Here is a 10,481-nt window from a genome sequence, read left to right on the forward strand (position 1 = left end):
CGAATGACAAGTCGCTTCTGCATCGATAAGGAAGTCTGATGCACGATTATTTTCTCTTTCAGCTAAGTTAACTGACACCGTGCAATCTTATCGCACCCGAAATTCCGAAACTACGTTGATGATGCGACTCACCATTGAAACACATGATTTTCACCTCAACCAAACTTTATGGGGTTAGAACATATTATGTTAGTAAGAAAAGTGTATTAAGCATAATCAATAGTTTCATACAGTACCTTTTAGGTGAAAATGATGACAAATATATAACTAGTAATTAAAAGAGAAAAGTTTCATTAAGATCCGCTAAGGAAATTATTTGTTAAATGTGGTTTTGGGAAGAAGAAAGAACCCTAGCAAGTGGATTCACTTCCTGCAAATTTTTACATTGTAATCTCATAGATATTGTTGTCTTCTCTTTCCCTCTCTCTCTCTAAAACTCTCTGACCCTTCAAACGTGCATTGCCATTGTTTTCTCCAGAGAAAAAAAAGATGAAAGACAGAATCCAATGTTTAATAGTTTATATTTGCTTCATATTCTAAGGGGCCGCGCAACTAAGGGCTAAATGTTTGCTGTCAAACTCCAAAACACAGCTTACAAATATGGTCACAACAACATCATTAAACATAAAAAAAATTTTCTATACCTTTTTCTTTTTCTATAATTCATAAGAATAGAACAGAAGTATTTTAATAACAAGAATATATATATATATATATATATATTCACGTGGGGACGATTAAGATGCGTCTTAGCATTCCAAATGCAAATGATTTCCCACAAAAACCCGTACGAAATGTTAAGTTTCGGCAATTACTTGTTCTGATTCTACTACTATCGATCGCTATGAACTATCAAGTTAAAGTTAGTAAAGTTAGAGACGCTTATACGACTTGAGAATGAGTTTCTGTTTCACAGCCAGTGCAGAAAGAAATGGACAATGTGCTAATTGGTTGAGTTCCGGACTAGTATTTCCCGAGCATAGGACGGCGGTCGACCAACTATTTTGTCTGCAAGATGGAAAAATTATGAAATTATAAACATAATTGCGCTGCAATGGGGATTGTTAGACAACTAAGCATGCTCTTGACCATTATTTTAGGCTATTATAACCCAAAACAGAAATATCAGAACCCCATCAAGAATTTTTCATATTAAAAACTACTATGTTAGACAAGTACATTAACTCAATTTTTAATTTGTTTCCTTTAACTTTCAGTAAATAAAAATATTTGCAATAAACATAGTAAAATTTATCCAACCATCCCATCAAAACCTGTAAATCTATTGTAATAATCACCTGCCATAATTAAGTTTTACTAAGACACCAGCTAAGATAATCTATAATGTTCTTGCCCATCATTAGTGATTTCACACCAGTTCATACCATAACAGCAAAGATGATTACCGCTGGGAGAAAGATTTTCTCCAAGAAGAACCAACAGTGTTGACCAGGGTCAAAACGATTTGACTAAGGGTCAAATACAGCTTTCCAGTAATCTTTCACAGGTAACTTGGCTGACAGTGTAGGTATTCCTAAATGGTTCACACAATACCAGAGCAAGGCCAGATAATAATCACAGCTCTCGTGCTAAAACTGAAACCTTTAAGCTGCCAACAACAACGTAACATAGAAGCAGAATCCTTTTAAAGCTTCGGCCTACGGATTCTTGAAGATCCCATGTGATAGTTCTTATTTTTTGTTGTGAAACATGTGATCATCAAACCCTTTCGATCCATGGATGCTGATGTTTCAAGTTACAGAGGTGAAATATGTGAAAATAGTCGGTCCCAAAAAAGAAAAGAAAAAACATAACTGAGTCACTGACGCATCACACGTAAATAAGTACGTTTCGGGTGTAAAAAAAAGAAAACTCTGGGATTACAAGTATCGAAATCTTTATCTTCCTTGCTCCCTTTTCTTTTTTAGATCTCCCCGTCAGTCTCCTGTAAAAGGGCTTTTCATGACTGTAAATCTCCAACAGTACATAGACACAAAACATAACTTTTCAAAGACCTATTTAAACCACTTCTATACTTAATTTTCTCCTCTTCTTTTTCTCTTTTTTCTTTCTCTCTGTTTGAAAGAGAGAGAACAGGTGGTATGGTGTGGTGTGGTGGTAGTAGTACTAGTATTGAATGAACAAACCTTCTCTTTTCTTTTTTTCTTTCTTCCTGCAAAACCAAAACATACAACAACACTTTTATTATAGACTAGTTTTTCTTACAATCAAATAAAACCCTTCTTCTTTTCTTGTTGCTGAATCAAATAAAGAGAGAAACCCACCGCCTCCCCTTTTGTAAGTTATGTCAGGTTTATACTCGCATAATTTTTCACCAGCGAGGGCTGTTTCTCCGCAGATAAGAAATACACCGGATATTGATAGGTGGGTATTGATTCTGTTGATTGATTTTTTGTTTTTTTGTTTTAATTTGGATTGATTTTTATTTTTGGGGGTTTGTTTGAATTTTTCTTGGTTTGTATTAAAAATAGTCAGTACTTGACTGAACTATTAGCAGAGCATCAAAAGCTTGGTCCTTTCATGCAAGTTCTACCTATTTGCAGTCGACTATTAAATCAAGGTTAGTTTTTTTTTTTTTTTTTTCCATTGATTTTAGGTTTTTTTTTTATTTGATTTTAGATCTATGTTTTAAAGGGTTTTGATGTATTGCCTTAATGCTTATATTTTATGCTTTGACAGTAAAAGGTAGATCAGATTTTGTGGTTGTCGTCTTCACTAATATTTACTTCATGTTAAGCTACGTGTACCTGTTGATTTCAATGTTGCAACTTAGTATGTTTGTGTCCACATGTTGCAATCAGTTTATCTCAGACTTGATTTTAACTATACACTCCTTGGCGAAGTTTTGATAGCGGTCCTTTGAGTTATAAATGGGTATCTCCCACGCCCAAAGTCTTTTTCTATGCCCATATTTTGCTAGTGTTGTTATTTTCTATCCGGGGACATTGGAAACAGTGGGTAGCAATGCATTCATGATCTCTGAATTAGATTGGCGAGATCAAAATTTTGGTGTCCTAGAAGGGACACATTTTAGTGCTCTGAAAGCTCGCCATACTGTTCAATGCTGTGGCATTGAGTAGAAAGCAAATTTCATGATTTTAAAATTCAGGAGTTCAGAACTTTGTAATCCAGTGGCAAACTCCAATCCCAGCTGTAAACTGGTTGTTTTTCCTGTGCAGAGTTTAAAGTTGCCCAGAGCTTATTTAGGAAAAGTATTTGCAGTCTTGATATCTTTTCTCTGGGGTAATCTGTTGAAGTAGTTGTTGAGATTCTTATATTTCAGTATTCTTTCTTCTAACAGAGATTATACGGGTCTCGGGGAACCAAGGTTTTAATGAGTTCGACAGAATGCAGCATGGAAGCCCCAGCCCCAGCCCCAGCCCCATGGCTTCTTCAAACCATATGTCAAATGTCGGCGGAACAGGTTTAGGTGGTTGGAATTCTCTCCAGCAAGAGGTAAATATGCTCCTTTCAGTTATTACTGCATTTTTTCTCATGTTCGTCGGGAATGATCAAGGAAAATTCATTTGACGACCTTTTGGTACTTATACTACTGGTTAATGTTGTGTTGTTAATGTTATGCTACTCATAAGGAACCAGTTATGCGACCGAAGGTCCACTTCTATTTCTATACCTTATTCACCTTCCACTTCCCCGCTGTTACTCCTAGACATACGAATTTACTTTTTTTTTTTGACATACCAATTTACTTTATTAGATACTAAAAGTTTATGGCTTTTCACTCCTGACGTTTAATCTCTTAGATAGTTTCATCTCCTTCCTCATAAAAGTAGTACTTCGCTGACTAATCGGTCTCTTCTCAAGGGACTTCTGGTTCTGGTATGTCAGAATCGCCCAGTTATAGCTTAAGCCGTCATACCGGAGGTGCTACAATTTTAACAGGTCTTACATGGAGTGGGTCGATGTCCAACAAGAATCACAGATACCTAAATTTCTAGAAAGGTTAATGATTAGATAGTTTTTTAACCGAAAATGCTAAAACTTGGAAGTAGACTGGTGTACACTTACCGATTCATACTTAATTTCTACTTGGAAGATTTTCTTGAGTAATGCTGTATTCTGTCATCCATGATCCGTTTTTGTGCCTCTTTCACCTGCATCATCAGTGGATTCATTTTTCGTTTGTTTTTTTATTTGCACGATGTCAGTGACTTGGAAGAAGAAAAGAAAGCATATAAATTATCCATTCTTGTTTTTCGATGTAGTCATGAGTCATCATAATAATAACCATTGTTTTTACTAACTTGATATAGTGGTAGTTGATGCTATTGTTGCTACCCGCGGTCTGAAGTAGTCAAGTAGGGACCTTTTTATTTTTTAAGCACTTGAAAACTATTGGTTGTCTGTTATTATTTTAGAAATATAATAACCATGGGAATTATGTAATTGTAAGACTAACACATTTACTTCACCCTGAACAGAGATTAGGTGGACCGCAGGGGATGACGATGGATTGGCAAGGGGCGCCGGCTAGCCCGAGTTCATACATTGTGAAGAAGATTTTGCGCTTGGAGATTCCAGTAGATAGTTATCCAAATGTATGGTGCTGTTGAACGTTTTATTCATTTAACTTTGATATGTTTCATGAATTCTCCTAAATAGAATCATGCTTTTTCAATTGAAACTCTAAAACTAGATTGTTGTTATGGATTTAGTTCAATTTTGTTGGGCGACTTCTGGGTCCCAGAGGAAATTCACTAAAACGGGTGGAAGCTTCAACTGGGTGCCGTGTGTACATTAGAGGAAAAGGTTCGATTAAAGATCCAGGGAAAGTAAGTGTACATCCTTTTCAAAAGCTTAACTTACCACCAATTTGATTGCTTCCTTTTCTTGTATCACTTGCTAAACCAATTATGGGTCTGATGTTAAGATTCTTAATGTTGCTTTCTTCTTGTTTTTTCTTTTTACTTGTAGGAGGATAAGCTTCGTGGGAGACCAGGCTATGAGCACCTCAATGATCCACTGCACATCTTGGTCGAAGCCGAATTACCCGTTAACATTATTGACACAAGACTGAGACAAGCGCAGGAAATTATCGAGGAGTTACTCAAACCAGTGGTACGTATTTCCAACATATTCGATTCTTAAATTATTGGTCCATCTGCTTCTTACATGCTGAATAGCCAACTTTGAAAAATGACCTTTTATGTTGCGCACACGTGATTTTGGATGTTCAATTTTTGAATTTGACATAAAATAACTTGGTAATGACATTTTCATGTAGATTTTTCTCATAAAAATCAACCTAGCTCTATACATATAACCGCATCATTCATGGGTTTGAATATCAACCCTATCTGAGCTAATTGATGATATAATCAGCGAATTTGAAAAATGGTTTGGAACATCTAGAGAATGATAATATGGTTGCTGAAAGTTAAGCTTAATTCATCTCCATGTGGATCCCACAAGATATTGCAATGTCATTTTAAACATGTCCATGGATCCCTCTTTTTAATTAGTGGATTTTTTTCATGCGTCTTTTTAAACCACCACAGCACCATGTGCTGTGGTAGATTATGCTTCAATATTTTGCAGAAGTAAAATAACGAGCTAAGATGTTCTTTGATTGTACAAGTACATGGGTCTTAACTGTTCTGCATTGAAAACAGTCTAATAATTGGTATTACGAAACTGTCTCTGATAAAATATTTCTTTGCAGGATGAGTCTCAGGATCTCTACAAGAGGCAACAACTACGAGAACTGGCTCTTTTAAATTCTAACTTTAGAGAAGAAAGCCCTCGACCCCCAAGTGGAAGTGTTTCTCCTTTTGGTTCTAGTGGAATGAAACGTGCAAAGACAGGGCGGTAACAACCTGTCTCTGAATTGGTTCCTCAAGATATATTTGTTGTGCCCATATATACCTCATCATGTGTGTTGCCTCAGTGTGTATACAAGGAAATGGGCACTGCGGAAGAACAGAAAAGGTTATTGGCTGGTGTGGTTGGCCCTTCTAGTTGGGAATATTTATCAATGGCAAAGAAATTAGGCGAAGAAAGAAGGCAACATCTGATAAACTACTTGTCAGTCGGCCGTATGCTTGGATTTTCGTAACACTGGTTATGTCTTTATTTGTTGTAACTTAGAACATTTATTGAATTTATTTTTATGATTTCACTTTTTCTTTGAGTGCGTGGAAGTTGTATCAACAGTGGGATGGTCGGGATTGGTGCAAGAATTGACGTCGTTTGGTATATGTTCATTAACTTTGCTGAGTGTTTTAGTAACTTATTCTTTTTAGTAGTTCTTTCACTGAACAAACCAGAGAACTCAAGAATGAAGTACACTTGTTGAATATTTGTTAGAAGAAATCTTTTGTATTTTGTGTTTGAGCTCTGTAAATTTATAATTTTTGTATTGATCATCCATGCAGAGTTTAAAGACTGAATTTATATGATGCTCTCCAAGTACAATAACGCAAGGAGAAAAATAACTGTATTCCAAATGAAGAGAGACTTTGGTTTACATCAATACCTCAAGATATATCTCTATGTCGACTCTTTTTCTTGATCTAAGATCCATGGTTAATCTTAAACCTATTCTTGTAGTTTCATCTGCAGAGATGGCATCTGAAATTATAAAGACCCATGATGTTATTTTCTCCGATAGGTTTGTTCCAAAAACTAAAAGAATTATCTTCTTCGGTGGAAATGACCTAGTTTTTGCTCCTAAGAATCTTCAAGTGGAAGTCTACCATCTCCCTAGGACTAATTTCACACTACATAAATGCCAGTGTTTCTCATTAGACACTAACAGTTCAAGAACTAGCAGCTGGATCTCATTAGACAGTAATGGGGAAGCTAGTCTTCTGGAGATAAAAAAAATATGATATTTTGCATCAATTCCGCATTCCTGCAAGGGATTTGCGGAAACTCGATCCTTCATTAGCTTTTCCTTCTATGATTGCAAGGAAATAAAAAGCAATTTCGGTAAATTTGAGCACATTAAAGCAGTAATCAGCGCAGCAAAAGTTTTGGTCACAGCCGCTTCCGTTGAAGCATCTCCTCTCAAGAGTAGCAAGAATCGAACCAATAGCCTGTTTTTATTAGCATTCCACCGAAGTATGGCATGTTTGCTGATGGCGAAATCAAACCCTTCGGCAAGTGCTCAATCTGGAAATACTAAAAGAAAATTAAAAACTATAAGACCTTAGTGAAAAATAAATAATAATTAGAAGAAAAATAGCGCTCACTTATTGTTGAAATGATAGAAGTGTGAGCTCTAAAGACAGACTAAAGTTGTTGACAGAATTACGGATGTTAATGGAGCGGCTGCCGAATTCCAAAAGAGCTTTGGCTTTTTGATCCTCTGATAGTCGATTTTCTGTGCTTGTCACAAAGGAAAAGAACTTTTGAGAGGAAGAGCCATTATGACATGATATTATAAGAACCTCTAGAATCCTAGATTGAAGTTTAAAGATGTTAATCGTTAACTTGGTGATGGATGGAAAATTTACAGGGTAGAAATGAGTGATGGTAATGTAAAACAGTTCGATTGTCTATATAGGTAGAAATTTCAGGCATGTGATAAAGCCATGGTATTGGTAGGTTGGCATGTTATTGAGCATGAGCAAGGTTAAATATGCATGTTACACCTAACTAATCAACTAGGGACGTAATAGATGCAAGTAAAATTAAAATCAGCTTCAACCGTATCATTAACTAAGCCAAGGTAGTTTGATATTTTATCTATCCTATGTCAGTGTCACGGCCTGTTTGCTTATTTTTCCAGTGGAAAAGCAGTGATGTCTATTGGAGACACAATTCAAATGTCCCTAATTACCTTTTTACATTTCCCGTTTAAAGTCGGTCTCAACTGTATCATATTGGTTTCAACCGTATCATATTTTACGTAGGAGCATTGTTTCATCCTGATGTTCTGACACGAGGTCTGACTCGGTTTATACATCTAACTCAGAATTTTTGAGTCAGGTATCATTTTGTACTTGATTGGTAAGGCACATATTTGACTGAATTCAGAAGTTTTGTACTCACTCCATTTCAAAAAAATAGGTTTGTTTTATGTATAATTTGTACATGAAACAAACCTATCTTTTTTGAAACGGAGACAATATATTTTTTAAATTTTTCTTTAAGATAAAAAATACATCTATTAATTAACATTAGCAGAAATTTACCTAAGGATGGTTGTTTATGTTACATATCTTAGCTATCTACATGGATGGATGGCACTCAAACTTGACATGTCAAAGGCTTTTGACAGGTTGGAGTGGCCTTTCTTAATTAAAGTCCTTTCTTATTTTGGCTTTAATGAGGACTTTTGTGACCTTATACAACAATGTATAAGCACAACTCAGCTTTCAGTAATGCTCAATGGGTCTCCTTGTGAATCTTTCACTCCAACAAGAGGGATCAGGCAAGGTGACCCACTGTCACCTTACTTATTCATTCTTGCAATGGAATTTCTCTCAAGAAAACTCATTGCAGCTCAGCAAGAAAACAAAATCAAAGGTATTAAAGTGGCTGCCTTGTCACCAACCATTAATCATCTGCTTTTTGCAGATGATTGCTTGATCTTTACTCAAGCAAATGTCACCACCGTTACCAATTTACTTGATTTGTTTCACAAATTCAGTGCTCAATCAGGTCAAGTAATCAACTTTGATAAAAGTTCAGTCTACTTCAGCAAGAAAACTAATCCAGATGATGCAGTTGCAATCAAACAGATGCTTGGAGTTCAAGCAATGAATTCTAAAGAGAAGTATTTGGGTTCTCCACTTATCATTGGACACTCAAAGCAAGAATTTTTCAAAAGCATAAAAGAAAATTTTGAAAACAGATTTAATGCTTGGTCTTCTATTTCCCTTTCACAGGCAGGCAGAGGCATAATGATTAAGCATGTCTTAATGTTGTCCCCATATACCAAATGGGAACCTTTAAGCTTCCAGCAAATCTACTTCAACAACTCACAAGCATTGAAAGGAAATTCTTTTGGGGATATCATAACAACAGAGGATACAACCCTACAGCTTGGATGAATGTTTGCAGACCCATTGAAATGAGTGGTCTTGCTTTCAGAGATCTAGAAAAGCTCAATTTAGCTCTCCTCACCAAATTGGCTTGGAGAATATGCAGTGAACCTGACACTTTATTGGCCAAGACTCTCCCAAGCAAATATTTCAGAACTGGAGACTTGCTTCATCAACATATCTCAGCTAAAAATTGCTCATATACCTGGAATGGGATTTCAAAAGGGCTAGAAATGTGCAGAAGAATTATTTCATGGAAATCAACAATGGTAGGAAAACAAAAATCTGGAAAGACAAATGGATCCCTGGTATGCTTCATCCACCTGCTCCTCGAAATGAACTCTTTAGATTTTACGAATTTGTGGAAGAATTAATGATCCCTGAATCTGCATAATGGAATATACACCTTATCAATTCCTTATATGATACTGACACTGCTCTCAAGATTCAAGCACTCTATATAGATAACAACAAGGAAGATTCCATGCTCTGGATGCCTGCAAAAGATGGAATTTTTTCTGTGAAAAGTACCTACAAAATGCTAACTTACAATGATAGAGAAGTTTAGGTGGAAGGGAGGATAATTGATAGGAAAATATAGAAGTCTCTTTGGAGTCGTAAAGCTGCTAAGAGAATTAAACTCTTTGCATGGAAGTGTATAAGAGGTTTGCATTCAACAAAATATAAGAGGGCTTTGTTCAACAGTGACCTTGAAGCCAGGGACGGGCCTAGCAAGGGGCTAACCCGGGCTATAGCCCGTCTCAATTTTTGGTGAAATAAAAAATTTATATATGATTTTTTTGAAAATTATTATCTAGCCCACCCTTTATTCATAATTAGTCCTTGTAGTTGTAACTTAAATAATTTTTAGCCCAAGATCTTGTTCAAAATATGAAACTTTCTTTGTTACATCCATTTTCTTTTCCATTTTTCTACTATAAATCATAAATTCCTTTCTCCGATCACTTTTCGTGATTAAAATTTGCGAATTTTGATCTTAAACTTGTTTATTTACCTAGTATCTTATAGGAAAATTTTGGTTATCACTGTAACTCGTTCCAAAAAATTTGCCGCGGCCTTCGGCCGCATTGACAACCATTGATATTTTAGCCCTACTCTAGGAAGATTTCTGGGCCCGTCCCTGCTTGAAGCCAATTGTGACATTTGTGGTCACAATGAAGAAACGATCGAGCACATCATCTTAGAATGTAGGTATGCTAGAACAGTTTGGAGAGGGATAAACATCAATATAGATGCAGTTAGAGCCAGCCATAATTCAGTTTCAGAATGGGTTACTAGTTGGTTTTCTCATCAAAATCGAAACAAAGAGGAAAGATGGCTTTATTCACTTATGATTGGAGCTTGGATAATTTGGAAGGATCGTTGTGATGTTGTTTTTCAGGGAGTTTCTCTTAACCCTTGCAATACAGTGCACGTGATACATTATCA

The 10,481-nt window shown here is 36.0% G+C and overlaps 1 protein-coding gene and 1 long non-coding RNA gene across 2 annotated transcripts; one reads left to right on the plus strand and one right to left on the minus strand.

Moving 5' to 3' along the window:
• The first annotated feature begins 1,961 nt into the window (after positions 1-1,961).
• Positions 1,962-6,372, plus strand: LOC113310507 (KH domain-containing protein At2g38610-like). Its single transcript, XM_026559201.1, has 7 exons — positions 1,962-2,385; positions 2,493-2,581; positions 3,323-3,477; positions 4,464-4,580; positions 4,698-4,814; positions 4,957-5,100; positions 5,705-6,372. Exons 1-7 carry the CDS (start codon positions 2,306-2,308, stop codon positions 5,852-5,854), a joined length of 852 nt encoding a protein of 283 aa, XP_026414986.1. The 5' UTR covers positions 1,962-2,305; the 3' UTR covers positions 5,855-6,372.
• Positions 6,178-7,494, minus strand: LOC113310508. Its single transcript, XR_003341179.1, has 2 exons — positions 7,298-7,494; positions 6,178-7,164 (listed from the first exon to the last, which is right to left on the minus strand). It is a non-coding gene; the product is annotated as an uncharacterized LOC113310508 (long non-coding RNA).
• Between the last annotated feature and the right edge of the window lie 2,987 nt (positions 7,495-10,481).

The sequence above is a fragment of the Papaver somniferum genome, chromosome 9, assembly GCF_003573695.1.
Source record: "Papaver somniferum cultivar HN1 chromosome 9, ASM357369v1, whole genome shotgun sequence".
NCBI classification, from domain to species: domain Eukaryota; kingdom Viridiplantae; phylum Streptophyta; class Magnoliopsida; order Ranunculales; family Papaveraceae; genus Papaver; species Papaver somniferum.